This window comes from Cebus imitator, unplaced genomic scaffold (assembly GCF_001604975.1).
Source record: "Cebus imitator isolate Cc_AM_T3 unplaced genomic scaffold, Cebus_imitator-1.0 Scaffold444, whole genome shotgun sequence".
Classification (NCBI taxonomy): domain Eukaryota; kingdom Metazoa; phylum Chordata; class Mammalia; order Primates; family Cebidae; genus Cebus; species Cebus imitator.
The window spans coordinates 239,229-248,105 of record NW_016107759.1 but is presented as its reverse complement, the minus strand read 5'-3'; the positions used below and the strand labels follow the sequence as shown (position 1 = coordinate 248,105).

Sequence of the window (8,877 nt, the reverse complement as noted above, 5' to 3'; positions counted from 1 at the left end):
AAACACCAACACATTACTAATATGTAACAAGCTTCCTCTTCAACAAATAAGTACACTTAGCATTTCTCAAGTTTCTTTTTTTTGGGGGTTTAAAGCCTCACTCTGTCTCCTAGGTTGGAGTGCAGTGGTGCAATCTTGGCCCACTGCAACCTCTGCCTCCTGGATTCAAGCAGTTCCCTGCCTCAGCCTCCTGAGTAGCTGGAATTACAGGCGCCCGCCACCACGCCCAGCTGGTTTTTGTATTTTTAGTAGAGACAGGGTTTCACCATCTTGGCAACACTGGTCTTGAACTCCTGACCTTGTGATCCACCCACCTCAGCGTCCCAAAGTGCTGGAATTACAGGCGTGAACCACCGCACCTGGCCTAAAATGTATAATAAAATGCATATAAAACTTACTGTTGTAACAGTTTTTCAGTGTACAGTTTAGTGGCATTAAGTACACTCACATAGTTGTGCAGTCTTCACCACCTGTGCAGGCGTGGTTTTGAAAAGGCAGAGTGGGCCAGCTGTGGTGGTTCACGCCTCTAGTCCCAGGAATTTGGAAGGCCAAGACGGGTGGATCACCTAAGGTCAGGAGTTCGAGACCAACGTGGCCAACATGGTGAAACCCCATTTTATGTTTTTTTTGAGACGGAGTGCAGTGGCGCGACCTTGGCTCACTGCAGCCTCCACCTCCTGGGTTGAAGCGATTCTCCTGCCTCAGCCTCCCAAGTAGCTGGGATTACAGGCATGCGCCACCATGCCCAGCTAATTTTGTGTTTTTAGTAGAGACAAGGTTTTGCCATGTTGGTCAGGCTGGTCTTGAACTCCCGACCTCAGCTGATCTGCCCCCCTTGGCCTCCCAAAGTGCTGGGATTACAGGCATGAGCCACCATGCCCAGCTGAAACCCCGTCTTGACTGAAAATACAAAAAGTAGCTGGGCATGGTGGCGTGTGCCTGTAATCCTAGCTACTTGGGAGGCTGAGGCAGGAGAATGGCTTGAACCTGGGAGGTGGAGGTTGCAGTGAGCCAGCATTGCACCACTGCACTCCCGGCTAGGTGACAGTGCGAGACTCTGCCTAAAACAAAACAAAAAGCAAACGGCAGAGTGCAGGCTGGGCACAGTGGCTCGCGCCTGTAAGCCCAGCACTTTGGCAGGCCGAGGCCGGTGGATCATCTGAGGTCGGAAGTTCGAGACCAGCCCGACCAACATGAAAAAACCCCATCTCTGTTAAAAATACAAAATTACCTGGGCATGGTGGTGCATACCTGTAATCCCAGCTACGTGGGAGGCTGAGCCAGGAGGAAAAAAAGGCAGAGTGCAAACTTCCCTGGACTTGAGTGGGTCTGTGAGGCTCCCCAACAGTGTGGAGAGTCCACAGCTGCTCCCCAGATCTGCACCTCTGGGTGGGTTCTGTACCAAGTGGTCTGAGCCCTTGAGCCAGGGCCAGCTCTGTCCAATCCCACATCTCCAGAAAGGATGAGGTCTGGCTCTCCCAACTTCACTGATGCTCCAGATGCAACCCAGGCCCAAGTGAGTGACCATGCCTACTTACAGGAGTCAGATCCTGGGGATTCCCCAAGGACCCTGAGCCTCCTGGGCTCCAAGTGCTTGCTCCTGGGTGCAGAGGGTCTGGAGGTTGCAGTGAGCTGAGATCACACCATTGCACTCCAGCCTGCATGACAAAACTTCGACTCAAAAAAAAAAAAAAAAAAAAAAAAAAAAAAAAAAAAAAAAAAAACCAACAAAATGAAAAACAACATGATGTAAGATGGACCGCAGGTCTACAGGTCCACAGAAGAAATGCTGCTTTGGGCAACACCACAGTGGGAAAACAGGCCAGGGACGCAACGGGTGGTTCACATGCGGGAGAGGACAATGGCAGATGCTATCATACTGACGATTGAGTTGTTTCTGTGGACGGACTGCCCAGACTGGAGTGCAACGGAACGCTTTTGGCTCAGTGCAAACTCTGCCTCAGCCTCCCAAGTAGCTGAAACTATAGACATGGGCCCCCACACCTGGCTAATGTTTGTGTTTTTAGTAGAGATGGGGTTTTGCCACGTTGGCCAGGCTGGTCTTGAACTTCTGATCTGAAGTGATCCACCTGCCTCAGTCTCCCAAAGTGCCCGGATTACGGGTGTGAGCCACTGCACCTGGCTGATGAAGTTTAAAAAAGACAGCACTAATCAAATGTCCGCTCACAACCATGGAGAGTAGTCAAGGACGCAGGCCCTGGCCTCCCACTGGTGAAACTAAGGCAATATTACCCAAAAGCCATAGCATTGGGCACACTTACCCCAGAAATTCCACATCTATAAAAATCCCTCCAGGAAATAATTAGGTATGTGTATACAACTGCAGCTATAAGTATTCACAGCAAAGTTTTCTGCAGTTTTCAGAGCCGTACAGATACAAATGAAAATTCACATCCCAACTGCTTTCCTTTCCTGGGATTGTATCAGGTGTGCCAGTTGCCCTCTCTGTCCCTGTATCCCATACCCATGGAAGACGGCTCCCAGCATTCGGTATTTTCTAGTTTTATTGTGGTGATATTAATATAAAAATGGATTTGTGCGTTATATGTTGGCCGTGGCACGTTCTGTTACATGAAAGTGCTGGCATTGCTCCGTGTCTGCTCAGACTGATCTAATTCTCTTTGGTGGGTACACAGCATTGCCTTGTGTGACTCTGCCGTCACTTAACCTGTTTCCTGTTGATGGATGTATTGGTTGTGCATCATATTTTTTCTTTTATTTTTATTTTTATTTTATTTTTATTTTTGAGACGGAGTTTCACTCATGTTACCCAGGCTGGAGTGCAATGGCGCGATCTCGGCTCACCGCAACCTCCGCCTCCTGAGTTCAGGCAATTCTCCTGCCTCAGCCTCCTGAGTAGCTGGGATTACAGGCACGCGCCACCATGTCCAGCTAATTTTTTGTATTTTTTTTTAGTAGAGACGGGGTTTCACCATGTTGACCTGGATGGTCTCGATCTCTTGACCTCGTGATCCACCCGCCTCGGCCTCCCAAAGTGCTGGGATTACAGGCTTGAGCCACCGCGCCCGGCATATTTTTTCTTTTCTTTTTCATTTGGGTGTAGGGGGTGGAGTCCAGCTCTGTCACCAGGCTGGAGTGCAGTGGCTCAACCTCAGATCCCTGCAACCTGCACTTCCTGAGTTCAAGCGATTCTCCTGCCTCAGCCTCCTGAGTAGCTGGGACTACAGACACATGCCGCCGGGCCTGGCTAATTGTAGTTTTAGTAGAGACAGGGTTTCACTATGTTAGCCAGGATGGACTTGATCTCCTGACCTTGTGATCCACCTGCCTCAGCCTCCCAAAGTGCTGAGATTATAGGTGTGAGCCACTGTGCCTGGCCTTTTTTTTTTTTTTTGAGACAGGGCCTCACTCTGTCACCCAGGCTGGAGTGCAGGGACATGATCACAGCCCTCTGCGTCACCGCAGCCTTGACCTGCCATGCTCAAGTGATACGGCCTAGGCATCCTGAGTAGCTGGGATTACAGGCATATGCCACCATGCCTGCTAATTTTTAAACTTTTGGTAAAGGCAGGGTCTCCCTATGTTTCCCGGGTCTCAAACTCCTGGGCTCAAGCAGTCTTCCCACCTCAGCCTTCCCAAGTGCTAGGAGTACAGGTATGGGCAGCCAGGCACCCAGCTAGGTGCATGTCTTTGAACATCACTGCAAATGTCCATTGGCTCTTGGTCCGTCTTAGTTGTCTGTCTACTGGCTTATTTTTGTTAGGTTGACTGACTTGAAAGGGATAGGGAGCCAGAAGAAAGATAATTTGGAGATCTGTCTTTTTTTTTTTTTGAGATGGAGTCTCTCTCTGTTGCCCAGGCTGGAGTTCAGTGGCTGGATCTCAACTCACTGTAACCTCCGCCTCCTGTTTTAAGTGATTCTCCTGCTGAATAGCTGGGATTACAGACACCTACCATCACACCAGCAAATTTTTGTACTTTTCGTAGAGACGGGGTTTTATCATGTTGGTCAGGCTGGTCTCAAACTCCTGACTTCAGGCGATTTGCCTGCCTTGGCCTCCCAAAGTGCCGGGATTACAGGCGTGAGCCACTGTGTCTACCCCGGAGATCTTTTTTATATGGTAGAGATAACCTTTATCTGCCACATGTAGCAGATAATTTCTCTGGCTCCTCCCCCTCCCAAAACGGAGTTTCACTCTTGTTGTCCAGGCTGGAGTGCAATGGCGCTGTCTTGGTTCACTGCAACCTCTGCCTCCTGGGTTCAAGCAATTCTCCTGGCTCAGCCTCCTGAGTAGCTAGGATTACAGGCATGCGCCACCATGCCCAGCTAATTTTTGTATTTTTAGTAGAGACGGGGTTTCTCCATGTTGGTCAGGCTGGTCTCCAACTCCCGACTTCAGGTGATCTGCCTGCCTTGGCTTCCCAAAGTGCTGTGATTATAGGTGTGAGCCACTGTGCCTGGCTCTGGCTCCTCTTTTAACTTTGCTTATGATGTTTTTCTCCTTGTATTAGGGTTCTCCGGAGAACAGAAACCATAGGGCACCACAGATGCACAGAATGAGATTTGTTGTGAGGGACTGGCTCAGGCAGCCATACAGGGTCAGGAGGCCCAGGAAAGCCAGTGGTGTTATTCCACTCCACACCCAGAGTCCCAAGAATGGGGGCAGATGGTCTAAGTCCTGGTCCAAGCTGGAAGGCCCCAGCACCAGGAGCAGCAGTCTCCCAAGGGCAGGAGATGATGGTGCCCCCACTCAAGCAGAGAGCGCAACTTCACCCTCCCTTCCCCTTCCTCTTTTGTGACACCCATCACACTTGTTGACGGCCATCTTCTTGACACAGCCCACCCATCCAAATGCCAGTTCTTCCAGAAACACCCTCACAGACACACCTGGCCATCCATCTGGGTATCCCTTAGCCCAGTCAAATTGACACGTGGAATTAACCATCACTCCTATCCTGAGGGCTTTTTTTTTTTTTCTTGCTTATGTAGCCCAACCTGTGCACTGTTTACTTTTTTTTTTTTTGAGACATGGTGTTGCTCTGTTGCCCAGGCTGGAGTGCAACGGCTTTATCTTGGCTGCAACCTCTGCTTCCTAGGTTCAAGTGATCCATGAACCTCAGCCTCCTGAGTAGCTGGGATTGCAGGCACAGGCCACCATACCCAGCTAATTTTTGTATTTTTAGTAGAGAAAGGGTTTCACCATGTTGCCTAGGCTGGTCTAGAACTCCTGGCCTCAAGTGATCTCCCCTCGGCCTCCCGGAGTGCTGGGATTACAGGTGTGAGCCAGCTCGCCCAGCCTGTCAACTTTCCCTTAGTGTCACCTTGGAGGTACCGTTTCTGAAGAGAAGCATCTTCAGATGCACTTCTAGTGCCTACGAGGCCTGGAAAGGTTGCGCGTTAAAATGTGACGGCTGTGTGTGGGCGTGGCATGTCTGTCACACACGTGCTCTTGGATCTGACAGCCATGGCCTGTTCTTGCAAACACATGACACAGTTTGCCGCGTGTCACGTGGGAACTGAAGGATGTGCTGCGCTCGTTCCTGGCCTGCGATACACGGGAAGGTGCAGCGAGCGTTGTTTTCCGAAGTTCTGCCATGGCCACGTTTGGTTTTATGGGACAAACAGAACAAAGGCCTAGCTTCCCTCTCCGTAGCAGTGTGGGCGGAGGCAGGGCTGTGGGCCGGCCCCCGGTCCACCTCGCCTGCCATGTGACTAGGTACTGGGGTTGGTGCCCCCTCCTCCCCGAGGCCCAGGCCCAGGCCCAGGCGCCGGCAGTAAAAGGACTTCACCACAAGCTGCCCCCGCCGTTCCCGGTCCCGCGGCGCCGCTAACGGGCTGTGCGCTGCGCAGGTGCCGGCCCGCGCCGGGAGAGGGCGCTGTTCCCTAACCCGCTCCGCGGCTGCCCCGGGCCCCGACGCCGCCCGCGCGCGCTGAGCTGCAGGTGCGTTCTCGCGGTGGGCCCGGGCCACGTACTTGGCCCCGAGTGGGGAGGACGCCCTCGCGGCCCGCGGCCCCCACCTGCCACCCCATTCGGGAGGGTCAGGCCGTACCCAGGTCAGTGCCCCGGTGGCGGAGGCCCCAAAGTTGTCGGGGGTGGGACGGGGCGCGCCTGAATCTGGACACAGAGTGCGCCCCCGGCCTCTCCCGGGCCCCTGTCTTTCCTTGGGGAGGGACGGCGTCTTTCCCCCAACGGCGTCCAGCCCTCGAGGGAGAGCACGGCAGGAAGACTGAGGTTTGGGGGGCTTTACTCAAACACGGGGAGGGTCGCCTGGGGGTCCCGCGGCCACCCACCCGTAGTTCATTGGTACTCGGAAGCCAGCGCCGAGATCACGTGGCTCAGGAACTTGTCCAGCGACGCCTGCAGCGCGGGGCTGAAGTCTCCGGGGTAATGCCGGGCGAGGGTGACCAGCAGGCAGTGGCCGAGGAGCTGCAGCAGGCGCGCGAGGCTCAGTCGCCCGCACCCGCCCCGCACGCCACCCGCGTCTACCCCGCTGGGGCCCTCCCGGAGACAGGCGCCGAGCGAGGCCGCCGCTCACCTGGAAGCTGGCTGGGTCCACTCGCAGCTGGCGCGCGTGCAGGTGGCTCAGCGCGGACAGCGCGCGGGGCAGGTCGTCCAGGCGCTCCACCGCGAGGCTCAGCGCGTCCGCCACCTTCTGGCCGTGGGCTCTGACCTGGGCGGAGCCGGGGCTCAGGTCCAGGTGAGAGAAGTACGTCTTCGTGGCGGGGAAGGCCAGGAAGGTCCTACGAGAGGAGCGGGCGTGAGGCGCGTCCGGGGAGCCTGGGGAGGAAGGGCCCCGGGGGCGGGGGCGCCCAACCTCGCCGCACCTCTCCAGGGCCTCTGTCGTGTAGACGCCGACGTTGCTGCCCAGCTTCCTCCACAGGGCGCGCACCAGCGCCCGGTCCTCCGCGCACAGCGCCATGCCCGCGCCCGAACCCGCCGCGCCTGCGCCGACCGGCAAGGGGTCCCGCGGCCTCCAGGGGGCGCCGCCCCGCAGCCTCGCCGCCCTGGGGTCCAGGGGCCTTGTCCCGGGTCCGTGCGCTCAGTCTCCGTCAGCGCCGACCGGGGCCCTCTGAATCGCCCTAAATCCAAGGCCCCGCGTTTTAGCTGTTCACCGTATGGAAAATAGTATTTACCAGCCTGGGCAACAAAGGGAGGCCGCATATTTACAAAAAAAAAATTTAAAGTAGCCGGGCATAGTGGAGCGTGCTTCTATGTGTTAGAGAAATATGTAATAATTATATATATATATATAAAATTGTTATTATTTTTGGAGATGGAATCTCACTCTGTCGCCCAGGCTGGAGTGCAGTGGCGTGATCTCGGCTCACTGCAACCCCCGCCTCCCCGGTTCAAGTGATTCTCCTGCCTCAGCATCGGAGTAGCTGGGATTACAGGCGCCCGCCACGACGCCCAGCTAATTTTTGTGTTTTGGTAGAGACAGGCTTTCCCCATGTTGGCTAGGCTGCTCTCCAACCCCTGACCTCAGGTGAGCCGCCTGCCTTGGCCTCCTAAAGTGCTGCAATTACAGGCATGAGGCACCCCACCCAGCCAATTTTTATAACTTTTTCTTAGGCTTAGTCAGCTGAAGCAGGAGGAGTGGAGAAGGAAACAATAAATTTGTAACTGGTTCTGATCGATTAATTGTAAACACCTCTGCACTCCAACCAGCCCACTGATGTGCATTTGATATGTTTCCACCTTTAGGTCAGACCTCCATTCTTCCTGATGAAATAATGAAGACACCCTTTTCCTGGCAGTTCGTACTGTGGGAAGGGCATCGCAAACGGAGGAAAAGGGCCTGCCATAGGTGTTTACCAATGGCGATTCACGGGCTCAGGGAGGAAGAGGTGCTGTGATCTGTCGGGGGCCAGGGCTTGCTGGCTGCTGGGTCAGGGAACCCGAAGTCCTTCCCCTGATACCTCAGGCACTGGGAGGCTGCTCAGCAGGGAGAAAACACTGGCAGGGAGGAGGGGATCTTCTAGCCAGGCCTCTGTGGCCCGGACTCCCCTCTCTCCTCTCCACGGTCGCAATGGGACAGGCTCACCAGCCTCAGGGGAGCTGAGTGGGTGCTGAGCTGGACCCAGAGAAAACCTCCTGACCTTGACAGCCCTAGGGCATGTGTCTGGAGTGTGAGCACCCTGGGGCGGCCTGGGGGTGAAAGGGGAAGCCCCATGGAAGTGTCTGGGGTCTGCAGTTGCACCCCTCCCCCCTGATTTTATCTAGACTGTGCCTGTATCTGGGAGGTTCTGCAGAGACTGGTGGGGACGATGGGGGATCAGTGCAGCCGCGCTGGAGTGGGATTCCCTCACCTCCCCACCACCCATATCTGGGAGGACCCCTGGGAGACTAGTGGGGTCGCAGGGAGAAAGCCAGCCAGTTCCTGGCACAAGAGTGCCCTGAAACGGAAAGATGGATACATTCATTATTTCAGCAAACCTACATGGAACCTGAAAGGCCTGGGGATAAAACTCAGGAAAGAGGAAATGTGTCTTCAAAGCTCTCTAGGGCCCAGCGGTTTTCCAGTTTATCTCCCATGTACTTCGGGTTGGCTCAGCTTCCCTCCTTCTCTGCCCACCTCCTGCCCCTGCCCTTTCCTGCCCATTCAGGATGCAGAGAGGTCCTAGGCATGTGTGTCCCAGACGGTGTCCACGCCCATCCCAGAACCTTTGCTGAGAGAAGAAACCCAGGCACACACAGGCTGCCGCCCACTCAGACTTTATTCAAAGACCATGGGCTGCAGGTGCAGGGAGGGGAGGAGGGCCTGGCCCGAGGACCAAGGGGCAAGGGGCATGGCCACCGAGGCTCCAGCTTAACGGTATTTGGAGGTCAGCACGGTGCTCACGGAAGCCAGGAACTTGTCCAGGGAGGCGTGCACCGCAGGGGTGAAGTCGGC

The 8,877-nt window shown here is 55.0% G+C and overlaps 1 protein-coding gene and 1 long non-coding RNA gene across 2 annotated transcripts in view; both read right to left on the bottom strand.

The window, feature by feature from the left end:
* The window catches only part of LOC108290854, an 18,059-nt gene that overhangs the window by 4,132 nt on the left and 5,050 nt on the right, over positions 1–8,877 (bottom strand). Inside the window, exon 2 of the long non-coding RNA XR_001819730.2 lies at positions 1,204–1,208. This is a non-coding gene — a long non-coding RNA (uncharacterized LOC108290854). The remainder of the gene's footprint in view (positions 1–1,203; positions 1,209–8,877) is intronic.
* HBQ1 (hemoglobin subunit theta 1) lies at positions 6,184–7,048 on the bottom strand. The gene is made up of 3 exons (XM_017510870.2): positions 6,809–7,048; positions 6,520–6,724; positions 6,184–6,410 (listed from the first exon to the last, which is right to left on the bottom strand). Exons 1-3 carry the CDS (start codon positions 6,901–6,903, stop codon positions 6,282–6,284), a joined length of 429 nt encoding a protein of 142 aa, XP_017366359.1. The 5' UTR covers positions 6,904–7,048; the 3' UTR covers positions 6,184–6,281.

Coding starts and splice junctions, on each gene's coding strand:
- HBQ1 (XM_017510870.2), bottom strand. CDS start 6,903: ATGGCGCTGTGCGCGGAGGACCGGGCGCTGGTGCGCGCCCTGTGGAGG. Junction 6,725..6,808: donor ACGACAGAGGCCCTGGAGAG/GTGCGGCGAGGT, acceptor CTCCTCTCGTAG/GACCTTCCTGGCCTTCCCCG. Junction 6,411..6,519: donor TGGACCCAGCCAGCTTCCAG/GTGAGCGGCGGC, acceptor CGCCTGCTGCAG/CTCCTCGGCCACTGCCTGCT.